Source organism: Oenanthe melanoleuca, chromosome 2 (assembly GCF_029582105.1).
Source record: "Oenanthe melanoleuca isolate GR-GAL-2019-014 chromosome 2, OMel1.0, whole genome shotgun sequence".
Classification (NCBI taxonomy): domain Eukaryota; kingdom Metazoa; phylum Chordata; class Aves; order Passeriformes; family Muscicapidae; genus Oenanthe; species Oenanthe melanoleuca.
This window is the reverse complement of record NC_079335.1, coordinates 105,957,663-105,982,265: the sequence shown is the minus strand read 5'-3', so window position 1 is coordinate 105,982,265 and position 24,603 is coordinate 105,957,663. Positions and strand designations below refer to the sequence as shown.

At 41.2% G+C, this 24,603-nt stretch overlaps 1 protein-coding gene and 1 long non-coding RNA gene across 2 annotated transcripts in view; one reads left to right on the top strand and one right to left on the bottom strand.

The window, feature by feature from the left end:
* The window catches only part of BFSP2 (beaded filament structural protein 2), a 21,783-nt gene extending 4,459 nt beyond the window's left edge, over positions 1-17,324 (top strand). The window contains exons 2-7 of the mRNA XM_056485620.1: positions 4,126-4,208; positions 6,014-6,170; positions 9,589-9,750; positions 14,241-14,372; positions 14,813-15,033; positions 15,837-17,324. Of these exons, the coding sequence (XP_056341595.1) occupies positions 4,126-4,208; positions 6,014-6,170; positions 9,589-9,750; positions 14,241-14,372; positions 14,813-15,033; positions 15,837-15,840 (759 nt within the window). The 3' untranslated portion in view covers positions 15,841-17,324. The remainder of the gene's footprint in view (positions 1-4,125; positions 4,209-6,013; positions 6,171-9,588; positions 9,751-14,240; positions 14,373-14,812; positions 15,034-15,836) is intronic.
* On the bottom strand, positions 13,551-24,603 carry LOC130250182 (uncharacterized). The gene is made up of 3 exons (XR_008839930.1): positions 24,520-24,603; positions 23,000-23,084; positions 13,551-14,339 (listed from the first exon to the last, which is right to left on the bottom strand). It is a non-coding gene; the product is annotated as an uncharacterized LOC130250182 (long non-coding RNA).

Genomic DNA, 24,603 nt, shown 5'->3' with positions numbered 1-24,603 from the left:
CAACATGGAGAGCATGACCAAGACCATTAAGAGTTCATTGCTTGGCAGTGGGCTGCAGGCTTTTAGCCTGATTTTAGTTGTGAATTAAAATGTTTTAGAGGCAATGGTCTGGTATCAACTATTTCCTTGAGTGTGTGGAAGGAAAGACTAGATTGACATCTTCTGATCTTTCCCCACAGAGGCATTTGCTTTACTGGAGTGAACTTAAAAGCCAGAGAAGTTTCCATGACATGAATAATTAAACCATGAAATTCATTATCACAGACCACACCTGAGGCCATGAATTTAGTAACAGTCAGAAAGGAGTTAGACATTTGTAAGAATAGCAAAAGTATACAAAGCCACAGATAAAGCACAGCTAAGAATTTGAAAGGCATAGTAAATCTTGCCCTGCCAAACTTGGCCAAATCTTTGTTAAAAATCAAAAGTTGCTAGTCACCAGGGATAAGGAGTAAATTCTCCCTGAAATTGTGTGTATCACTTCACACTTTATCAAGTCTGGCATCTGCCCACTCCCTTGAAGCAGCTGTTTTATCCTTGATGCCAGTTGCAACCCAGCAAATGGGCCAACATATTGATGCAGATTTTGATGAGATTTTTCTTCCAAAAAATTAACATTGCATTTTCATGTCCACACAATCACAATGAAATCAAAGAAAAAAATTGCTTTGTAGTTGGGTGTTTATTACCATGAATATTCATTGTTAATTCAAGAGCTGAAAAAAATCGTGATCAAAAGGTGTATAAGCATCACAGAACTGAGTGTTGAAAGACAATGTGTGACTAAAAGGAGCTATTATTGGTAATAATATTTGCATTTTTTTAACTCTTCCCATTTTGACTCTTTGAATGCCACATGAGCATCAGTGACTTAACCCTCCCAGAAGCTCTGTGAGGCAGGACATCACTGCCTTCTGCTTTACATGGCAAGGCCTCTCATTCCCCATGGACACAAAGAAGGCTGTTTCCTAAACTGCTGCCTCATGTGTTTTAGTATGTGTGTCAGCAAAGTGGCTACAAATCTCTCACTAATGCTGTGTGTTTGCATCCAGCTGTTGACTAATAGGCGAATTAAATCAAACAAAAGAGCCACTAGATGGAAGACTCAGATCTCTTCTTCTGGAGCCTAGGAAAATGCTTTCATAGTTCATGAAAATCAGAGGGAATCTCTCAGGAAACATGGCTTGTACCATGTTTGACAGTATTAGAAACTACTGTCTAATTATTTCTCCTTCAAGTTCACTGTCAGATTTAAAGGGTGCACAGGTGATTTCCTGGAGGGCTGAAAAGTTGATGCCTGCTTGTTTCCACTTCAAGTTGCCTCTGAAGCCTTCCAAACATAAGTTTGGGGTTTTTTTTAATACCATTTCTACTTACATGGCAGAGTTCAGGGGTTTGTGAAATTTTGGAAAGCCCTGGACTTTCTCACAGAGCCCTTGGCTTTAGCTGTTGGTCTATGGAGAGGAGAGTTGGGGTATTGACTGAATCCTCAGGCATATGGTAAAGACATCCACTGTGGGGCAGGTAAAAATCACCTCAAATGCCTCAATAAATCCACAAAACCACTAATGATAAACACTTTTAAAAGCCAGTCTGTCTCCATATAGATGCAGAAATCCAGGCAGCAGCAGTTCACCAGCTATTGCCTGCTTCTGCTTTTGCTGCAGCCCCAAAGCCTTTTCACACTGGATTCAGCCTCATTCACTATTAACATGCCTCTGAGTGACACTGCAGCTCACAGGATTTAATGTTACTTTTGCTTGCAGGATGTTCCTGATTCACTCAAAGACATATTTTTGTCAGACTTTAGGTCAGATGCTGTAACTGTGTGTGATCCCTGCCAGAGGCAAATGGGTTTGTTTCAACAGAGGAGGGCAAATCACAGGGCAGCATTTCTGCTCCTTGATTCAGTCATAAAAAAAAATGAAAGCTTCTGTGAAGATCCACACATGTATGAGTTGTCAGGAAGACAAAATAACTTTGGTAGGAAAAAAGAAAATAAAGAAAAATAAAAAGGTAGAAAAATAAAGCAACTAAGACTTCAGAACTTGTGTCAAAGAATTCCCTCTACTTCTGTGCTGACTAAATGCCAATTCTCCATTCTTCAGGAGAAACTCAGGTGTTCTGGTGCAAGGGAACCTGAGGACAGAAGAGCAGCATGTCCCAAAGTCCCAGCTCTGCTCAACTGCTCTGAAACGCCACAGATGGACAACTCAGGGTTTGGGGAGTTAGGATAGTGCTGGTAAAGTGGGGCTGCAAAAAAACAGGAAGAAGGAAATAAGGGGTTGAACAACGAAGAGCAGACAGAACTCTACTGTACTTGTGTGCTGCACAACAGGGGTGGTTGGAGTGAGGGACTCTCTCTTTGCCCACACCTGTGGCTTTTGTGACATCTCTGACTCCTGTGCTTTTGTTGCACTGCTCAATTTTCCCATGCTGAAACTGGGACTTTCCCCCCTCACCCCCCAAGCAGCAATATTTACAGAACCTCTCTTCTCTGTCCAGATGCTATTTTGATGAAATGTGTTAGAACTGGATGTCTCTGAGATGGCCTATCCCGCTATCATGTTGCTTGGAATTGGCCAAGAAATCCCACAGTAGTTGAAGAAAAATTCCCCATGCAATGGTGTGAAGCCCCAGCCCCAGCCACCTTCCCTGTTTTTTCCTAGCAGTAGATAAGAATTAAGGAAACCACTTTTTAAACTCTTGTTCCTCATCAGATGGAAAAGATGTAGAGTGCTTTTGACTTCCTGATCCATTATGGACATAATGAATAGTGAAGGAACAGGTTATTTCTCCACACTTCTCCTTATCAGATGCTTTCAGATATTACACATTTGATGGTCCAAACATTTGTAAGACATTTGAAGCAGTAAGCCACTCTCCATGAGGGTAAATGTTAATTACCACCAAGAAATGCTTCAGCCTCCCACTGCATGCCCACCTCCACTCCATCACCAAGCAGCCTCAAGGCAGGTGGGAACATAGGGCAACAATCCCACTTGAGATCCACTTGAGATAACTTGTCTGGATGCAGCCTTGATGTTTTCACATTGCATGGTGTGTTTCACCTTGGAAGAAGGTGAATTCAGAATGCTTTGGGTGATTTGCAATCTTAGTTACAGACTTAATTATCTAAGGAAAGATTTTTCTGCTTCAAGAACTCTGCTGGCCAGCTTAAAAATCTGATCTTATTCATGAGGTGATTTAGTTTTAACTAAACTAAACTTCATGGGTGTCTCCTGAAAAAGACCAAAGAAATCTTCAGTTTAGCTTTTCCAGAGGGACAGCTTGGATCATGGGGTGACTGGAACTCTCAGACAGTACTTGCAGAAATGATCACTCTTAGCCTGGTACTGAATTCTTCACGTCTCTGGTCATCTTTATAGCTCAGTGCATGTGTGATTCCAGGGCAGGCAGTAGTATTTTTTTCCTGTTTCTCATTCTGTATAACCCTCCTGAATCACAACAAGCTGCTAAGTCACAAGCCTTTCAGCTTTACTTACCCCTCGGTGCCTCTTGGACGTTAAGAGATACACCCCAGAGCCATAGCAATGATACCACAGTCTGATTTGCACGATCTTTCCAATTAGTGTAATAACCTTTGAAGGCTTCTCAGGTCTCATATCTATGGCAAGAGCCTAGAGGATCCCCTAGGAGAAGGAAAACGACGCTCTGGGAGCTGAGGAGGGCTCGCAGGCGGCATGAGCAACAAGTATTCCGTGGCTCCCTGAGGAGGACGACTTTGAAGAGGACTGCTGATATGGGAAGTAGAATAGGAACTGCATAAGTGCTGCTTAAATTGTATCTAGAAAATATAAGTGGGACTTAAATGATGAAAATACCTTGAGCACAGCAATGAATTTTGCCCCTTGCAAAGAGCTGGTGATCGGAATAAATGTGTTGCCACAAGAAGATGATGAGCAGTTTGAGGACAAATTATGGCCTATTTGCAGAGAATTTGTGAACTTATATGTACAAAAATCATTGATTAAGTTATCTGGAATGAGTCACTTGAACAGCCCTAGGATAAAGGAGTATTTTCAGAATCAAAGCTGTACATCTGCTTAAGATACATGTGCTGAAGCTCTTCATTGGTTGAGCTCTGTTGTATCTTTCTTCTAGGTGGGTGAAGCAGTCCTTGAAAATGCTCGTCTTATGCTGCACACCGAGAATATTCAAGCCTGTGCTGAAGATTTTAAAGACAGGTAGTCCTGTGGTGGCACCCAGCTGGCCACTTTCTTTAAACTTTGCCTTTGTGAACACTTAATTTGTAGGGGTGTAATGCTAGGGAGTAGAATGGGCTTGTTTTTTTAAGTTGCATATTCATATTCAACACCCTGATTTGGGAGAAAAATAATGATGGTGCTAACAGTATTTTGGAAGATTTTGAAGTTTCATCGTAACAAAAACCTGCACAAGCAAAATGACCTAAGCTATTCTTAACACAGGCATTTGTCTGTTGACATTTTATAAAGGTGAACTTCCATGTGCTTTTTAGTTGTAATTTTCAGTACTTCAGTACCAAAACCAAATATTTTTGGAAGTAACAATCATCCTGCTTCAGCTGCAAAGCAAAAACTGCACCACTACAGACAGGGTTGAAATGTCAGACAAGAAAAGAGAAATGGGCTGAGCTGATTTTCCTTTCATTTACTAAGCAAAATAAGTCATAAAAGAAGATTTTAAACACTGGCAAACTACTTCTTTATTGTCTTTCTGTTTGAAAAGCCTGATAATAATGTGTATGAGCTCATGAAGCTCTTAAGATTTTAGTCAGGAGACATGATCCTTCTAGCTTTTTTTACTCATAATGGTCTCATTCATTTACAAGTAGCTTTTTGCAAGCTCTGACACAAAAAACATACTTCAAACTAATTGATTTTTATATCCTGAATTTTTTTATCATCCCTTAAACTTATTTTTCTCTCTCTCTCTCTGGCATTATTTTATTTAATCATAAAACCAAAATATGTTAATAATTCTTAAGTTTGCCTTTTATTTCAGAAAGGTACAACTCTGAGATACTCATTTGGTTTCACATCCAGCAAGTTACATTCATATTTTATGTAGTTTAGCAAAAATACTGTTTAGAAGTGTCAGCTGACTTGGACAAGCAGTCTACATAACAAAAACAATGTTGAATCAATCTGCTGCATAGTGAAAGTTCCTGGGATCAGCTGCCACTCTCCCAAGCTTTAAACTCCAGCAATGAAGGTGGCTATCAAGAAGCAAAGAGTTTATGAATCAGGTTCCCAACAATTCCCAACTAACCTGCCAGGCTCTCTTGTCTAGCCTTCCTGGCCCCCAGATCCCTGGGCTGGACAGGTGTGACACAAATGTCTCCCACCCAAGGAGATTCACAATGCAATCCACATTTTCAATGGAAAGCCTAAACCAAAAAGGTACAAACGAGCAGTGCAGCAAGCAGTGCTGTGGGATAGAAACTGCTTGCCAAAATTTCCCTACCATTATAGCCATGGTTTGGAAATGAGCCGTTTGTTTCAACAGCAAACCAACCAACCAAAGAAATTTCCTCTTTGTTTTGATACTACTGGGATTTGGTTTTAGGGATGGGCCAGGGCCCTGGAGCATAGACCAGACTTCCATCAGCTTGTCTGTTAGAAGTAATGCTTGATATGCATGTTTTTCCTTTAACCATTGCTCTAAAAGGTTTTTATATAGACAAGTGAATAGGTATTCTCATTCTATAGCCAAGACAACTGAGAAAAAGCCACCATGATGATACTGTATATAAATATCAGATCTAGCAAGAAATCATGAGCCTCTCCATGCTTTTTCTGGAATCCTATCAGGTTGATAACCACCATAGCACATACTGCTAACTCGGCCTGTTTTCTTACACTCTGAATTAATGACAGGGCACTTCAGGCAGTTAACTTAAAGTATGAAGAGCCAAGGTGAAGTAAAAAGTAAAAAAGTATACTGTCTGTGTCTCTGTGCCTCTTACGCTGTGTTGAAGTTTGGTTTCTTTTTTTTTTTTTCTCTGCAGGTATGAAAATGAGCAGCCATTCAGAAAGGCAGTGGAAGATGAAATTAATTCCCTATATAAAGTGATTGATGATGCTAATTTAACTAAAATGGATCTGGAGAGTCAGATAGAAAGCATGAAGGAAGAGCTAACTTTGCTGTCAAAGAATCATGAAGAAGTAAGTCCAGACTCAGGACACTGCAAAGCCAATGTGTGCCTGTTTCATCTGGTTGGTATCCTGTATCTAGTGCAAAGCAAACATTAAAAATTCCATCTGCCATGTCTGGGCGCGGGGATTTTCCTGAAACCTACTCCTATTTCCTCCTTCTCTTTTAACTCAGAGGACTAACCCCTGAGACATTATCAAATTACTTTCATAGGTGTTAACCCATTCTCATTTGATAAATGTGGCATGGAAGAGATGCAATCCCTTCATTTCTTGTCAGACACCACATGATGGTCAAGGGGCTGGACAGTCATGTATGTGGGCATCTCAGCTGTGAGGTCAGATGGAAGGAGAAAGTGCATGTGCAGGGCACCAGCTCTGGTCCTGCTGCTCTAATGTTGAGAAGTAACCAGGTTCTTATGAAAATACCCTGCTTGGCTTAGCAAGGTGCTTGGTTCCCAAAATTTAGTCTCTCTTGAGAAGCACAACACTGAAGCAAGTCACAGGGACAGTGGCCTGAAGGAGTGGCTCTAAAGAATCATCATCAAAGGTGCTGGCAAAAGGAGGTTTAATATGAGATGTGAAAGTGCAATTTAACTTTGATACCAAGGTTCATTTTATTACTTACTGCGTAATGAAGCTCACAAAGGAATATTGGATTATAATCAGTCTAGAATGGTTTACAAGGAAATCAGGGATGCAGAGGGTAAAGGTGTAAAGGATAAAGGTTCAAAAGGGTTAGGGAAGTCCATCCCATTGAGTCATGAGGTTCAGAGCAGACCCCCTTGCTTTCTAAACTCCTGATGGAAACTAGGTGTAGCTGAGTACAAACTTTACCTCAGACTTGGTCAATGGTTTACAGCTAAAGGGTTTGTCAGCACCTGATCACTGACTAATTTAACATTTACAAAATCATCCAATAGGATTTCCTCCAAGCAGGGCAGTAACTTAACTGTAGATCTGGGATACCAGTATTCACACTATACTGGCTATAGGGTATTTAAACCAATTCACACATTCACACAAACAGACACAAAAAAGTTTGCATGAAGGTGCCTGTTAAAAATTTCCCTCGAGTTCAGTGCAATACTCAAGTCAGATGCTTCTGCATCTCTCAACAGGTGAGGCCTGAGCCTTGAGGAGTAGTGGGGATACCCCAGGCTCCACCATCAGCATTTGGCAACAAGTATTGAGTACTGCAAACTTGTTAGCTCCGGGAGGTCCCAGTCAGAGGGAGATTGCTGCTCACAGCCCACTGCAGCCCAGAACTCAAAGGGCCTCACTCAGGACTACTGTTTATAGAGTCCCAGGATGATTGGCTCCAGTCATCTGTCAACCTCCATCCTGGCTGTAATCCAAGTTTTCTCAGAAATCTGGTGACAAAAATATTGTTCCGCTTGGGCTATGACTTGGGCAAATAATATTCCAAGGTTATGCTAAGATAGCTGACTATCTTGTCCCCTTCCTTTGTCAGGCAACAGAAACTCCTAGGAACAGACAGGGAAGCTTAATTGCCTAGGAGCCATTGATTGATTAAGGCTGAGGTCTATAAAGAATTTCTGAAACCACAGAGAGGCCTGAACAGGTGGAGAGGATGCACCACCACAGACAGGCAGCCAGAAGAGAAACCCATACTACCCAATTTTGCAACACTTTTCCGCTTACTCACTGCATTCACCAACACTATTTGAGTGAAGGTGGTTTGCTTCCTTCAGCAGGGATTTCAGGGTTGAACACAAATCAGCATCTTTATTCATGGGGACTTGAACATGGAGCTGTTATTAATCCTTCATAAGGGACAGCAGACAACTGTACTGGTGCCTCCAAAGTACAATAGAGCTTGAATTGTGATTCAATTCAAGCTCTATCTTGAAAGGCTCAAGAAAGCAAGGTACTATCCTACCTTACACTTCCTCCAATCACAAGATTTCAGCAACACTGGCTTGCCAAGATGAGGTTGTATACCAGCTCCCTACTTGAATCAGTCTAATTCCAAGGCAGGCGTTTTGCAGAAAAGAACCAGTGGCTTCATCACCAGTGCATGACAGGAGAAGATGGAAGCTGTTTCAGAAAAGAGAGTAAAGAAAAAATAGATAGAAATAAACAAGATCCTCTTTAAACTTCCAAGTAATGCAATGACTGCTGTGAAACCAGAAAAGCTGATGCTGCTGCTGTTCTCTGCAGCTGTGGCTTAATGAGAACACCACCTGTCCATCTTGATTCTCATGTAGCCAGCAAGGAGCCCTCTCAGAGTGGAAAGATGCTCTTTTCTTTACCTTTTGGGAGTACCTGAGCATTTGCAGAACCACCTCAGCACAGGCCCATGGCAGCAGCACCAGGGGAAGCTGCTTAAGAGAAATCACAGAATAAAGGCTAGAAGCCACTTTTGCTCAACTCTGGCACAATAAAGTCCCAAGGACTTTCCTGAACTAATTCAAACCTTTCTTTCCTCTGGTGCTCCCACTAGCAAATCCATGCCAAGTCCTTTGGAAGCTTTTGTGAACTTGGAGTGGGCACATTTTGAGGTTTGCATTCTTGCAGGTTCATAATTCACATAATTCCCATTTTTTCCAGTATTGTCACTGTCAGGGGCCATTGCTTACAAATATAATTCCCAGATGCTTTTACACTACTATTTTTTTTTTTAATGCCAATAACACAGATAAACAGGTTGATATTAAAGGATTGAAGTGCCAGACAGTTACTATAAATTTGAAAATATCATTAATTCTTGTGTTCCTGAACATGACATACTACTGATGTGTTACCTTTAAGTGTGCAATTCTAGACCTGTTAATTCTCTATTGGTTACTTTTGGAGCACTTAAATGTAAAGAAGGAACAGAATGCTGCCACAGAGGAGAATCCTCTTCATCTAACATGCACATACATAAAACATATACTTGTCTCACACAAACTGAGAGCTCCTGCTGCTTTGCACATCTTGTATCTTCCAGCAGACGCTCCTGAATGGTGCAGCAGCAAGGGGAGAGTTTTGGATATCCTGTAAGCTGTTAGTTCCTTGGCCCTAAGTCCACACTGCAGTTTTACTGGCAATATATGTAGTGATTTTGGATCCCAGGTGCACAGGGTGCACGTGTCAAGCACTGGCTGCTGGAGAAACTTGCCACTGCTGAGAAGGCTACTACAGGCACTGCCTTGGTGCAGGGCTTCAGTCTCCTTCCACCAAGGGGAAAACTCTTCCAGTACCCTAGATCTGCAGGAAGAGACCCCATGCAGAAGCAAGGCAAATCCACATCTGAAAAAGGAACCCTTCAGTGCGTAAAATCATTAATGTAAAGACACTTTTTGAGATCAAATTGAATTTCTCTCTCTGTTTATGGCACCAAAAGAGCTCTTCCTTGAGCTTCTCTGAAGATACTATTCAATTGTCCAGTTCACTTTCTTTATGTTTGTTATTTTTGTTCAAGGATGTGAAGGTATTATACAAGCAGCTTGCTGGATCTCAGCTGGAAGAACTTGATGTTCCACTGGGAAGTGGCCTGGATGACATTCTGGAAAAAATCAGAATCCACTGGGAGAGAGACATTGAAAAGAATCGTGCTGAGACAGGTGCCCTGCTCCGTACCAAGGTCAGCACTCTGTAACCCACTCCAACATCACAGCACATCAAGCAAACACAAATTTTCTCTAATATTTTGCAATATCTTTGAGGGTTGGGTGTTTTCTGGGGTTTTTTTTGAAATAGAAAAGATGTTAAGAATCTAAAGTATTTTAGTCCAAGTCCAAAGGAGAATGCACTTATAAAGGCTTTTTTGGGATGCACAGAGTTAAACATTGGTGGAAATAGCCCTGCTCATATTGCAGGTATCTGTGGGAGCCTTTCAAGGGCTCTGAAATGTTGGCTAAGGAAAACAAACTTAATCAGTTGATACATTCTGTGTAGGATAAGCCACTGTTATTACCCTTCTTACTAGGACTGTTCCTGCACTTAATAATTTACAGGGGTCTATAAATAAGAAGGGCAAAACACATTGCCCTCTGCACTATAGACTCTTTGTTGGTTTCTCCCCAATATTGTTTCCTTTGGCAGCAGTGGGAAAACCAGACATTAACTTTGAAATGAAAAGTGATGATAGCAGCCATTCCCTTTAAATAGGGATTTTTCTCTCCTGAGACTGTCTGAGACAGCCTTTTAATGCAGCTTTTTCCCTGTAAGGAAGGATAGCTCATTTTGCAAAGTGTCTGGCTGAAGTAAGTATTTTTTGCACAGCTGAAGCATTAAGTTCAGTGGATGATCCTATATGTTAGAAGTCATCTCATTCCGAGTTGGCTCCAACCTGGCAGAGCATGACAGAGGAAATCAGGAGAACAATGCAGAGCCAGGAGTTGGACTCGACCCTTGTGGTTTCCTTCCAACTCAGCATATTCTGTAATTCTGTGAAATCATAACTGCAGCAGCACTGCAGTTGAAATACTTGGAAAAACCATATGAACATATAAACATATCCCCCATGATCTGAGGTAAAGAGCTGCCATGAGAGGTGTAGGGAGTATCAAAAGCAAACAGTGAGAAAAAACAAAAAAAACCCCAAGAAATATGTTTGTAAACATATGTGCAAGCTCTGAGCTAATTTTCAAAATAAAGAAGAAAAATCCTGTGACAAAAGTGATACCAAAATTGCTAGGAAACATACAAGAAAGCAGACAGAGGGGTTTATCCCAGAGGGCCCATCAAGTTTGTAAGAATGGCAGACCTATTAAGCAAAGTTTTTGTAAAGTTAGACTGCGGGGCCTGATTTTCAGCTCATACAGTCCAGAGGAAGTGAGTGACACTAATAAACTACACAAGCCTGGAGAGTGTCTCCATACAAGCACATGCAGCCCTGAAAAGCCAGGGCATCCTCAGCAGCCTCTTGAGCTTTCCCCAGAAAAATCTGTTCCTGACCCACTGCCAGGTTTCAGTAAAATGAGCTGATGGCACCAAATTCTTCAGTGTTTTCACTTGCCTGTGCTGTTGTTCTCCTCCTTCTCCTCCTGTGCCAAAACATCCTTACAACTTCTTTCTTCCTATTTCTTTCATACTCTCAATATCTGGTCTTTTAGCTGCTCAGAGATACCATTTGGGGAGAAAATTGACAGCTCTTAGTAACTGCTCTATCATGTCTTTGATACCCAACTCACATCTTAGCCTAAGCTCTTACTAGTTTCAGTTGTTCCTGTTTTGGTTTTGTTTTTTAATGGAACAAAGAAGCAGAATATCACAGATTTCTGGAACGATCAATTTGGGTTCTGCCAAGTTCTGGAAACACATTCTAGAGAGGTTTTTTCCACAAATAAACCCTGATGATGTAGTCTTGTGTCCTTTACCTTCTACAGACACAGACAGATTCAGATTACTACTATATATACAAATGGCAAGAGTTTAGCTTTTATTAACTAAGCTTGTGGTTTTATATTATCTTTTGTGTTTAAGTTGTACCATTTGATTATCCACACAGTGAAAAACTTGCCCTTACTCTTTTGTGGCATCACAGGAGGAAGAGCAGTTCCCTGCACTCCTTTGCTCTTTATTACCAGTTTTTTTTCAGTGTCTCTTTGTGATGTTTTCCTTGGTCCCTAATATTTTAATTTTCTTTTTCTGCACCTAATCTCTGTGTACCTGTGACGGGCTCAGACTGAGGCGTTTCAGATGATGTTCTAGCACTGACTTAGACATGAAGGCAGTATTTTTGTTATTTTCTGATTAATTACCTTGCTTCATTTGCTTTGTCTTGTCACTAGATCAGCAGTCTTGGCTAGATTTCTCAAGAATATTTGAGCACCAGAAAACATCAATTTGAATTCATACCTATGGGGTTTTATTTTACATGGGCCTTTTTTAGATAAGTAACCTCAAAACTCAAGTCCATTTGTTTCACCTGTGCACTTTTTCATATGTAGTGGTCAAAATCTTTCCCCAAATTGACACAAGTGATTCAAACCCTTGCAAGACATGCATGCTATTTATTTTTCCCTGGAAAGGTGCTTTACTTACTGATGTCCTGTTCATTCATGTAGTTTGATTCCACACATCCATCCCTGCTCATTGCTAATCTGTATGGTTTTCTGTTATCCATAAATCCTTGTAGTTCATGCTTCATTTCCAATGCAGCAGACCTTGTGGCATCAAGCTATAAAGCTTCTGTCTTAATGGAACTAGACCTTAATTTTCCTCTTCATTTTCTGTCTCTTGACCAGTTGTTGATCCATGGAAATGCTCTGCCTTGAGCACACAATTACACAGCTTTCTCTGTTGTCCTCATAAAAGGTTCTGAAAAATCTTGTGAATTATGCCAGTTGTTTCTCCCTTTTTTGCTACTTTGCTAAAACTTTCCCAGAACTCTTTTCAAAGTAACTTTCTTTCTTTAGACACTATGCTGGTCAACTCTGGGTGTTGGTGTTCCATTCCTAATAATTTTTTCATTATCTGTATTTCATGAAAAACAGACTAATGAGGGATTCTGCACTCATGCAGAATGCTTGGCTTGGAACTGTACAAATATTTGAAATACACAGATTTCTAGGGAACTCAAGCACCAACATGATAAAGACTTAGGAAGATGATTTCATCCTCTCCTTCCATCAATCCAGTTGTTTGTGGTCACCACATAGCCTTTCCCTTATGGCATATCTCAAGGATAGGAAAAGTCTCTTCAGAAAACAGTAATTGCCTAGTGAAAAGGACACAACAGAAGGAACATTTCTCCACAGAAGGAACCCCAAATCTGAGGCCAAGCATCATGCCCAGCAGCACCCCGCACATGGACACTTGGGGCTGGTAATCCTGTAAAGGAGGGTGGGGAAACCTTGTGTGTCCCAAAATCTTTAGAATGCATTGTGTGTGCTCACTTGTGCTGTCCTACTCAGTGTTTAGGACCTGATGTGGATGCAAAGGCACCTCTGCCTTCCCTGTGTATCTCTTTAAAAAGAGGCATTTGCGGTCCTCATAGCCTAAGAAGGTGCAGACTACTCTCTCAACACAATTTACTGAAGAGTAGTAGGTCCATGATCACTGGTTTACCAGGAATAGTCAGGTAGAATTATATATCTCTGAAGCACAAGCCCCAACAAAGCATTTCCACAAAACACAGGATGTGTACAATTTACTGGAAAGGACAGGTTTGGTGCTTGGATTGAAATTCAGCCCTCTGCAACAAAGGTTCTTAATTCTAAATCTCTGTTTGAGACTTAACTGGTATATAAATGGCTTTTTTCACTGAGGTTATTTCATTTACAATGGGCAAGGTTTGGGGTTCACATGGTAGTACAAAAAAAACCCCCATTTTTGGTGTACGGTCCTAGATTTTTAAAAATTTGATCTTACTTTTAAAATAAAAGAATGCATAAACAGAAAAGTAGAACAGGGTCAAGATGAAATTTCAGAGCGCGATGGAAGTGTTTTGCATAGTTTAATTTTAGCATGAAATGTAGGTTTTGACTAAAGAGTTGTATTTTCTAGAGAGCCCAGAGCTCTGGGCTGACAAGCCTTGATCTCAACCCTTATTAAAAAGTATAGAAATTCTATTTTTACTAAGGTACTTTTTCCTTCACCTATTTTCAAGGAACCTGAAATACACACATATAAAACCCCCTAAACCACAAGAGAAGCATAATTAACATATTACTCAATTAACATATTTTTTTTTTTTACCCCTGTGATATGATTTGCTGTCTGACTCATAGAATTTTATGTGCAAAATTAAGGTGTGAGTAGTTCTGAAGACACACAACTTTTAAAGAAATATTACAGTATGGCTATAAAATGAACAATTAGAGCAATGTTTTCTCTTTGGAGATAATTTTACACATACAAGTATGAGTTCTGAACAGCTGTTGTTGACACGGATTACATAAATACACTTGTATGCATAAACCATTTTACAGTGAATGCCTAGAAAATATGATGGTTTTGACACTAAGAAGTATCCAGAATTGTTCAACCAAGGGATTAAATACACATGAATCAAACTTAAGAGCCAGAATTGCCACAAGCTGTGAAAATATTGCTGCCAGTTTGGAATGCAAGGAAGCTAAACCATAACTTGCGTAGGCTGTGATGACAGTCGCCTTCTCTCACCAGCAACAGGCTGAGACGACGGCGGCCGTGCGAACCCAGGAGGAAGAGCTGGTGGAGGGCCTCAGAACCGAGTTCCACGAAACTGCCTGCAAAATACAGAGCCTGCAAGCAGAAACAGAATCTTTGAGAACCTTGGTAAGGAATGCTGGGGTTTCCACGGGTGTAGTCTCTGCAAACTCAACCTTCTGAGGGGAATATTCCTGTCTTGGGATGCAGAGTTAAGAATTAATCCCATTTTCCATCAGATACTATTTCCAGAGAAGCCAGACATTTCTGGGCTTCTCTTGATTGAAATGGTGCTCTAAGTGCATCACATTTGACAGCTAGGCTCCAAATTTCCATCTTCAGTATATTCATACCCAATCTCACTGAGATTGCTTGGTAGTGCAGGACTAGACAATGTGAGGAATATCTGCACCTTGTAAAAGTACTTCAACTTTTGTAATGATAATAGCTAAAAAAAGGAATTCTCAAAATATATACAGTCAGTAGAGATATTGGCCAAACCTGAATAAAAATCACTAAGAAGCATATGGAAATTGACTGATTTATTGTCTGCTGTCCTGCCCTTGCAGAAGAGGGGTCTGGAGAATTCTTTATATGACGCCAAGCACTGGCACGACATCGAACTGCAGAACCTAGGCTCTGTCATTTCCAAGCTGGAGGCAGAGATGGGAGAAATCAAAGTAGAAACCGAGCAGCAGCAGAGGGATCGTGAAAATCTGCTGACTAGCAAACAACAGCTGGAGAAAGACATTGCTGCATATCACTGCCTCCTGGATGGAGAGCAAAGCAGGTACTTGTCCTTAAAAGGATGGAGAACATGCTCCCTTCCATGGGAAGGGGTTGTGAGGTTGCTGGAAGCAGGAGGACTGGGGTCCTTCTCATGTTTCATACAGATGACTGGTAGATGGTGAGGTTTGGAGAAGCTGCCAAAGGGGAGGAACACGCCAAATCCCATCAAACAGAGATTCCTAATGTAGTGGAGGTGGGTGGTTGCCAGCACTACCACAGAAGGACATGGTTTGGGAACATGCCATGAGTTTTACTTCTCTGAAAATTTGAGATATGATATTAAGAAGCTACTACCAGGGGTAGTATTATTGGCTGCAAAGCAGATGCATTGTTTCTTGATTTGAATGCATTATGCCATCCCTCCCTCAATACAGTCCAAATATTATAGCTGTGATCCTGGGAAAACTCCTCTTCTAAGCTTGTAAGTTCTCCCTGAAGTCCAAGGATGGAATATGGACCAGTGACTGCACCTTTTGTGAAGAAATGTGGTTCCAACTCTTAAGAGTTTTTCTCTGGGAATATCCTGTAAATACCTTTACAGTGGTTGGGTTGTTTGGTTGGGCTTTTCTGAGATACTTAATTATCCTTAGTCATGGAACCTCTGAGAATCTGATCCACAGATTTTGACTTCCTCTTCTGCTCAGGCCAGGAAGAATTTTAAAATAATCAAATCTTGCTGAAGCTGGTGAGATTTCACCAGCTGAACTAAGAATAGGACTTGGTTGAGCAATTTTCCTGTTTGTAGCAGTGACCAATTTACCAATTCTTATCTTTTTTTAATTTTTTTTTTTTTTTCACTTTCAGCTGATTATGAAACTCCCAGCCCACAGAAGTCCACTGCCATTAAAGCAAAAGATGTCACTGCCAATTATGTTCGTGGAAGCTAAAAACCCATCAAAGCAGCCTGCTTTATTCAGTTTGATTCAACAATCAAAGTAGGTTGTAGCTTGAACAACTTTATTAGACCCTCTTCATGTAATTGCTTTGCTTACAGATTTCAATTTACTCATGTTGTTAAAATTATAATAAAAATAAAGAATATCAGGCTTTTGTTTGATTTTTTATTTCCTTCAAGCATTTTTCATGATAGCTGGAGGGGGTTGTATTAAAAATACCAGGTCTCCATTTCCCACCAAGTAAACTCTTTCTTTTCACAGTACAAATATATCAAGACTGAGCTACCCCTCCAGTGTGTACCCAACACCCACAAGGAAATGACGAGTGCTCTGTTGTGTCACGAGACCATCAGCTCAGTAGTGTGAAATGTAATTCAAATAATGCCAAATGAGTTAAGTGCACTGTGCACTCAATGTGATTAATTTTGCAACATGTAAACCAGCAGAACCATTAATCCAAGCATCCCAACAGAACTTTATAAACACATTTTTAAGTCTAGACTAAACTTCTGGAAAAGCTGAAGGTGCAGGAGAGCAATAGTAGTTCTGCCTGCATCCAGGTTACATCCTTTTACTGTATACTGAAAGTCCAAGCCAGGGTATACGTTTCTGCAAATTTGATACTTTTTGATTTATTGATATATTTTTATATTTATTTTTATATGGTTGCTCTTTCTTAATATCAACATCTCTCCAAAGCAGGTCAGCCACACTTCTTTTGAACAGGAACACACATAGCATCACCCTGTTGGCTGACCTTAGGTTGTTTCCTGTATTTAGATGGCATCACGAGGAAAAAGATTGGCCATCTTTCACTTTTTACTTTTTTTAATATTTTAAACATTAGTAACCTCATTGTATTGCATGTGCAGTATGGTCACATAAAATACCAAGATGGATCTTGCATTTTCAGAGAAACATAACGAACCTTAACTCCTATCACACAAAATTTTAGGCAGATGGCTCGCTTTCCTTCACAAGTTTCTGCACAGCAATGAAGTTAAACATATATGTGTTTGTTGGATTGGAACTTCACAGGACCAACAGTTACACCGGGTGGCAACACAGTTCATTAAATGGACTCAAAGACTACTGAGAAATGGCATATGTTAGAGAACACAATGGCATACAGCACATACAAGAAGTAGACTTTAGATATTTTGATTTTTAATTGAAATACTAGCTAAGAAAGCTACTTAGATTTTAATGACTGATAAAATCAAATACCCTCAGAATCCACTGAACTTGATCCACTGGTGAATTACAGGAATTGGCAAAAAAGTGTTCTCATGCCTTTCCTTGTGCATTCCCCCCACACATGAAAAATCCTTCCTTATGCGCTGCTTGACAAATGATCCTTCATTTAATCTCTGTAAAAAGTCCATCTGGCATGTACCACCTGCAAGATTTTAATAAAAAACTACTGGATTAAAAGATTACCCAATAACAACCAAAAAAATAAAGGCAGATGATGGTAGATTCTGGTTTTTTTTTCATATACGTAGGCTCCTCAGAGCAGCAATAATACCTTCTTACACATCAGTGCAGACAGAATTTACCAAGCTGAGACTGCATCAAGAACAGTGATGATAAGAGAAAATACATACAAACAATGATACAAGAAATTAGATGGCATTCACCCTTGGGTTGGGGCTAACTAGTAGGTGTCTAGGAATGATCACTTTTTGGCATTTACATAACATAACTTCCCACTCATTCCTGACACAGAAGAGAACAATCTCCCTACGATTTGAAAGTGAAGAGGGAATTTAAAAAACATAACAATTTACAATCTGGATTTGGATGCATTTGCTATCTTCCAGTGATGCTTTGGGTATGAAAAGCAACTGACTATCCCACTGTGAAACTATTCTTTATAAATGTCACTCATGGAGATAAACCTGAAGAAATTCTGAGTCTACAGTTATATTCAGATGTGAAAGAAATATTTTTTTAAGTTTTTTCTATGCCACGATCCATTATACTCCATAAAAATTAAATTAGGTTAATACTAAGATGTTTATTCATTGGAATGTAAATACTTTCTTTCAAAATCATCAAGGTATTTCAGCATGGAGAAGTGTCTGGAAAAGGAGGAAGCATCCAAGCATAAATAAAGAACTTCCAGCAGCTTTTCTCTTTATTCCTTGCAAAGACCAAAAACCACAGAAAAGATTATTTTTGTGAACAGTCCATCAGAAGTCAAATGTAGCACATCTGGCCCTTCTAAATCAAAGTACTTTCATATTAAGTGGTAAAGCTCTTGTGAAGAAATTTTTCTGCACTTTTACACAGACTCCTGTAGGTACCTAGCTGGCTGTGCAGCCCCTCCAGGCTGCTTGAATGCTGTCTAAGCAGTGACTAAGCAGTCTTCACTGTGTGAGATGGGATATTGAGTGTGACAGACTAAAGGCTTTCAAAACTATTTGCAAGCACTAAGGTTCATAAACAGATTCAGCTTTATGCTCTAGTCTAGCGATTGCTTTATTAAATACACATGAACATATTTCCAACTGGTTTTCCTCAGAAAATCAGCACCAGAAAACAGATTTTAGTATCTCCCACTGCAGTATCTCTCACACCTATATTCCCATGGAGGAATTTATGACATTTGCTGTTATGAACACTCAGGATGCAGTCAGAGAGCACAGATAATACAATCTAACAGCCAGCTGCTGCACAAAAGGACATCTCTGCTCCTGCTCATGTGCTGTGTATTCCCATTGCACTGTCTTGTGCTAGCACTAACATCTGTCTGATGTCACAGGAGACAGCACAAGATTCAAAATCAGCAGAAAATTAGCCCTGCAAAATGCAGGAAAGCTTTCCTGCCACTTGTTTCCCTGAATCAGGCCACTGCAGAGACAGACGTGTTGCATTTAGATGTTGCTTGTGGGTGAAATCAGCAGTAAAGGCCTTTGCAGGGTTTTACAGAGATGGTTATTTCAGCCATGCATGGATACAGGGTTAGGAGAACAAAGGCGAGTACTCCTGTGAGGGTCTAGGTTTAGTACATAGAATGAGCAGGTGGAGAGAGCATCAGGGAGCAATTATTAGGTGACACGGAGGTACCACAAGGGAGGAGCCAGGGCAGAGGACCAACAGGGAATTAGGGTGGGAGTGAACAAAAGGCTGAGAGAGGGCATAGGATTGACTCAGGGAACAGAACAGGGGTTGCATTCCCTAGTTGGGAAAACTTCTCTGGGTCTCCACAACTCCCCTTTTCTTTATTAATTAAGAAGGCTTTTTAAAGGATATTAAAATTAGATGGTTGAGGTAAGTAAAAAGCACAAAATAAAACAATTTTTAAAATGCAAGCTATTTTTTTGAGTTCTTAGTGTAAAAAGGAATTTTTGAAGCATCTTGGAACTGGTAGGAAGAGACGTGAAACTCTAAGAAGAGATCATTAATTTTAAAGAAAACACAAAGATTGTTACTTTGGGATATTGTTTTTTTTCTTTTTCTCCCCCCACCATATCATCCCCCCCTTTGTATTAAAAGGGAACTTTGGGAAAACAGATTGGTGGCTGGGTAGCAAAGGTAGGGTGAAGCATGGCAGTGGGAGGGAGACTTTGGTGGGGAAAGGGGGTTAGGGGTTTGAGGGAACATAAAAAAAGGGTAATTGGATTTGGGGAAGTTTTGAAAGGACTTATTTTGTGGATGGATAAAGGGAAAAGAGGGAGGGAAGTAGGGAGGCAATAGGAATTGGGGGAAGGTACTTATTTGTTTGGCAGGTTTTGCAAATGGAGGAATAGACTTTTGGCTCCAGGACAGCTGATTAGTGTGTTGAGCTGTCTTTACTTTTGGGTTGCTGCTGTGACTAGAAGGCTGTTGGCTTCAGTTGTTGTGTAAAGGACAAGGTTTTTTAGTAGCTGAAAAGTAACTGCAGTTTGGTGCATAGATGCTTCCTTTCACTGGAGATTTATTAGGTCTGGTAATATTTGCAGCTTGAAGACCCCTTTTTCCCTGTACTATATCAAATTCCACTAATTCTTTATTTCCTAAACTACGGAGACTTTTTTAGGGTTATTTTTCTTGATTGCAGTTTGATGGACAAACACATCTTCATTGGTATAATTTCAGGTGATAAATCTGTATCTGTTTTTTACATTGAATCATTTGACAGTTCCTAAAACTTTTTTAGCAATGCTGTTTTTATTTTTGCTGGTGGATTTGTGTTTGTGGCTGTGCTTCTGGACGTGCTGATGTTGGCGGGGCTGTTTGTGTCGCGGGCTGGCAGTGGCAAAGCTTGACGAGTGTGGGCAGCATTCTATAAAAGTAGAGTTTTTACTACTGGAAAGTCTTCACTTTGCAATTTTCCCGCAGCATCATTTAAAAAGTTATTATTTAAAAATGATTTTTGTGAAATGTCAGGAAAATTTTCATACAGCTAGCAAACTAAAAGCTTCAGATCCCCCTTTAAAAACTGAAAATTGCTGCGACGAAGAATGCTTTTAAATTGAAGGTAAATTTCCTGCTGTGAGCAGATGTATCTTACTGGTCCAGGTTTAGTACATAGAATAAGCAGGCGGGGAGAGCATCAGGGACCAATTATTAGGTAACATGGGGGTACCACAAGGGAGGAGCCAGGACAAAGAACCAACAGGGAATTAGGGTGGGAGTGACCGAAAGGCTGAGAGAGGGCATGGGGTTAACTCAGGAAACAGAACAGGGGTTGCATTCCCTAGTTGGGAAAACTTCTCTGGGTCTCCACAGACATGTACCAATGGCAGCATAGGGATGGGAGGGGGAGAGGAACTATCCAGACCGTAAAAACCACCCCTTTGGTGATAGCTAGTCATGAAGCTGTTATCAAATCATATGCATACTTTATACTCCTCCTAGCCAGACACAGCCTCTTCTGCACCACAGCCTGAACCCACACTGCTGCAACCTTGGGGGAAGGACAGGGTGTCAGCTCCATGTGAGCCCCTGCCTCATTTATGATTTCACACTGAGCAGCAACATAGCACACTCAGCTAGGCACTGGTATTCCAGCCTATCATTCTACTGTTTATATTTTAGTATAAGAACTATTATACTGATTCTGTAGTTAAAAGATTATTTTTAAGGTCACTTTCACTCTGGTGTTGTCTAAAATTTAACAGTTTAACAAACCACCATGCACTGCTGACACCAGTGCCTGAGTTCAGATGGCAATCAGTGGTGGAGAAATGAGCATGATAAAACTTCTCCCTTCTTGTTGTAGAGGTCTAAAACTACAGCAAACTCTGAGCTGAGAGAAAGGTTAAGCTCCTAAAGAGAAGTGGGCCCACGATGTGACAAGGACTCCACCAGAACCCTTCAGCAATCTGGTCTGCACCTGGGGGCACCTTCTCCAATTTCCTTAAGCAGGCATCTGCCCAGGAGTTACTGAATGTTTTTCTGCTTGTACTTCACAAATGTCAAAGCAGTTTACAGTGGTGTCACCTTCATGTCACAGAATGGACATTATTGGGTACAATGGAAGATGAAACACTGGGAAACTGGAAATGGAAGTCTGCTCCAAGTCTTGCATCACCCACAACTCACTCCAACATTCCTTCCTTCAATTTCTCCAAGTGAACAGTGACTGCTGCATCACTTTTCCTACATGTAGTAGTGCTTCACACCTCAGGCTTTATAAAATGCACCAAGATGCACAGGGAGCAGCATCATGGCAGGACTTGCCATAGCTACAGAATAGAGGATTCAGGCAAGCACCACTGTATGGGGAGGAGAGAGAGACAAAGTCCTCGGAGTCCTGGGGGTAATTCCGTACCTGAGCAGAGGCACTCAGAGTGCTGTCTTGCCAAAGGCAGGTCACACAGGTCAGTGATGCACAGTGCAGCAGGGAGCCATGTGCTGAGCTCATGCTCCCAGTATGGCAATGAGGCATTCTGGATATATTTGCATTACAAACATCACTTCTGCCAGCCGTGCCTGCGAGCTATTCTTCAGCCAAGTGTCCTCTGTGCAAGTATTGAGGGACGTTGAATTTGAGAAAGGAGAAGAAAACCACGAAAAAATGACCTTTTTTCTGCATCTAATTTTTTACACAATAAGAATCTTAATGGTAAAAGCTGATGAGATGCATCCACACAGAAATACAAACGCCATGCATCAGCACATTTTTACAATTTTGCATAAAAATAAAACTAGAGGTGGGAGGTAAATCCAAGCATAACTGCATAACAAATGCTTCCTTTAAAGCACAAACTGAGACATGTCTTTAAATCTGGATCTAAGCCTTCCAAGGCCTAAAGCATTGCTGTATTTTCCATGATTTCTGCTGAGTCTGTTCCAGATTTAACAGCTGGAATGTTTCATGGTGCACTGCTCCTGACAGCTATTAAGTTTCTAATCCAGAGCTGGGCATTCCAGCCTTACAGTACTGTGTTCGCAAGAGACAAGTGACGCAGGTGCTAAAAGCTGCAAAAGGCAAAGTCAGGTTCACATTCTCCAGCCTGATAACGGGGCTATCCATAATAACAGAATTAAAATATTTTATCAGTTGCTGAAATTCAAGAAATGATCAGCTTAGAATCAGGCACAGTACTGTGCTTTGCACTTTATTAGATTATGTACCACAGAAGCTGAGGGAGACAAACTGTCTGCATGGTATTACCAGTGCAGAGCCTGCAAGTCCCAGCATGGGGCAGTGCTGGAGGTATGCTGGCTTCCCAGGAAATAAAGGAGCACAAACACAAGGGAATGCAGCGCTTTGACAACAGGAATGTCAAACACTTTTCCACACCCAACCCTGTTACACCTTCCACATGACCTTCCATCAGCTGAAGGGGACAGTAGGAAGGGAGCACAGAAAAATGAGACTTTGCTACCAAATTTGCTCCCTACCTCAGTAATGATTCCTATCACAAATGCAAAGTGTTACTGACCTCGTGACATTCTTGGTGCTACCAAATGAATTGTTATGCTCGCAACTTTTAGCTCCCTGGGGCCTGCTCTGTGCAGGCTCAAATCATCTAAGTACACAGGAAGTAAAAATATGAGGAGGACAGTGGGTAATACATAAAAAGAGAATTGTAACACAAAGGCAGAATGCTTGACTACAGTGACTCAGTTACTCACAGATACAAAGCACTTCATGAATACATCATGTGTTTATCCTCTTTCTGCAATGTCAATGGCACCTTGTCCGTTTTTTTCAAACAACCTGAGAAATAAGGATGGAAAACACTAAATAACAGCACTGTCATGGACTAAGTTGAGACTGTCAGCCTCCAAAGGGTAGAAAACTTTTTAATTTATATGCTAATACACACATACATAATTAATTCAAGAGAAAACACGATAAAGCACAAAATTATACTAAATAACTCAAAAATACAAACATGCTGGCATATAACTGTAATACAAACCAATACATATTTGATGGGTAATTCTCATTTGGGCTCACACTTTACCAGTAGGAACTCTTATCTCCTTTAGATGGCTGATGAAAGAAGTAATAGGAAACAGCATTTCATAAAACTCTTTATGATTCACGACAGGCTGAAGATGTTTTTCCAAATGTCCTGTCTCAAAGCTTTTGACGTGTTTCGAAGCCACTGTGAACTTCTTAAACACCCATGTTTTTTTCCAGAGTTAAAGGTCACTACAGTACCCAAAGTAAGAGGTAACAATCTGCAGACACCAGCTGTGAAGTTTGTTTTCCAGCATATACTCCCTAGGCTTCAGTGCCAGTCAGAAAAACACCTCGAAAGTTCAGGCCAATACATCCAGACATCCTAGGCAGTGTGATGTTTCAAGACTTACTCACTTAACCACACAGACCCAAGATGAAAGCTAAGTGACTTCCTTGCATCCTTTGCAAGGACAGCGTAAGTTCACAGACCTTGCTGGGTGTGGGAAGCAATGCCTCTGTCCCTGCGGGGAATGAACGCCACCTTTCCTCAAGGGCTGGGGGGAGCTGGGCTGGCCAAGCAGTGCCCTGAGCCTGTGGGACCAGTAGAGGACTGGGGCTGCTCCAGCAGTTTTCTCAGCCTCCTTGGAAGGGATCCCAGCAGTGCTGAGCCCAAAGGGGCTGTCCCTGTTTCACTGTGAGGGAGTCCTGACAGGAAGGGCCTGCACCCGATGGCCAAGGGCTTCCAGAGGAGCTATGGCTAGTCTCAGTGACAGAAATGTTAGGATTGGAAGGGACCTGTGGAGATCATCCAGTCCAACCCTGCTGCCAAGGCAGGGTGCCCCAGAGCAGGTTACATAGGAACGCATCCGGGAAGGGTTTGAATGTCTCCAGAGCTATCCTCAATATAAAGAAATTCTTTCTCATGCTAAGGTGAAATTTCTCGTGATTTAATTTATGGCCATTGCTCCTTTTCCTGTCGCTGGGCACTATGGAAAAGAGCCTGGAACCATCATCTGGGCACCTGCCTCGGAGACATTTATGTAAATTTAGGAGACCTCCTCTGTGTCTTTAGACAGAACAGGCCCCGCTCCTGCAGTCTCTCCTCATAAGAGATGCTCTAGTCCCCTCATCATCTTTGCGGCCCCCGACTGCACCCTCTCCAGCTCTTGTCCTGACGAACCCAGAGCTGCACACAGCACTGCAGATGCGGCCTCACAAGGGCTGAGCAGAGTGGCAGAATCACCTCGCTCGCCCTGCTGGCCCCATCTTTCCCGAAGCGCCGCGGGCAAGCAGCGCCGGCTCGCACCCTGCGAGCTCCTTCCCACCC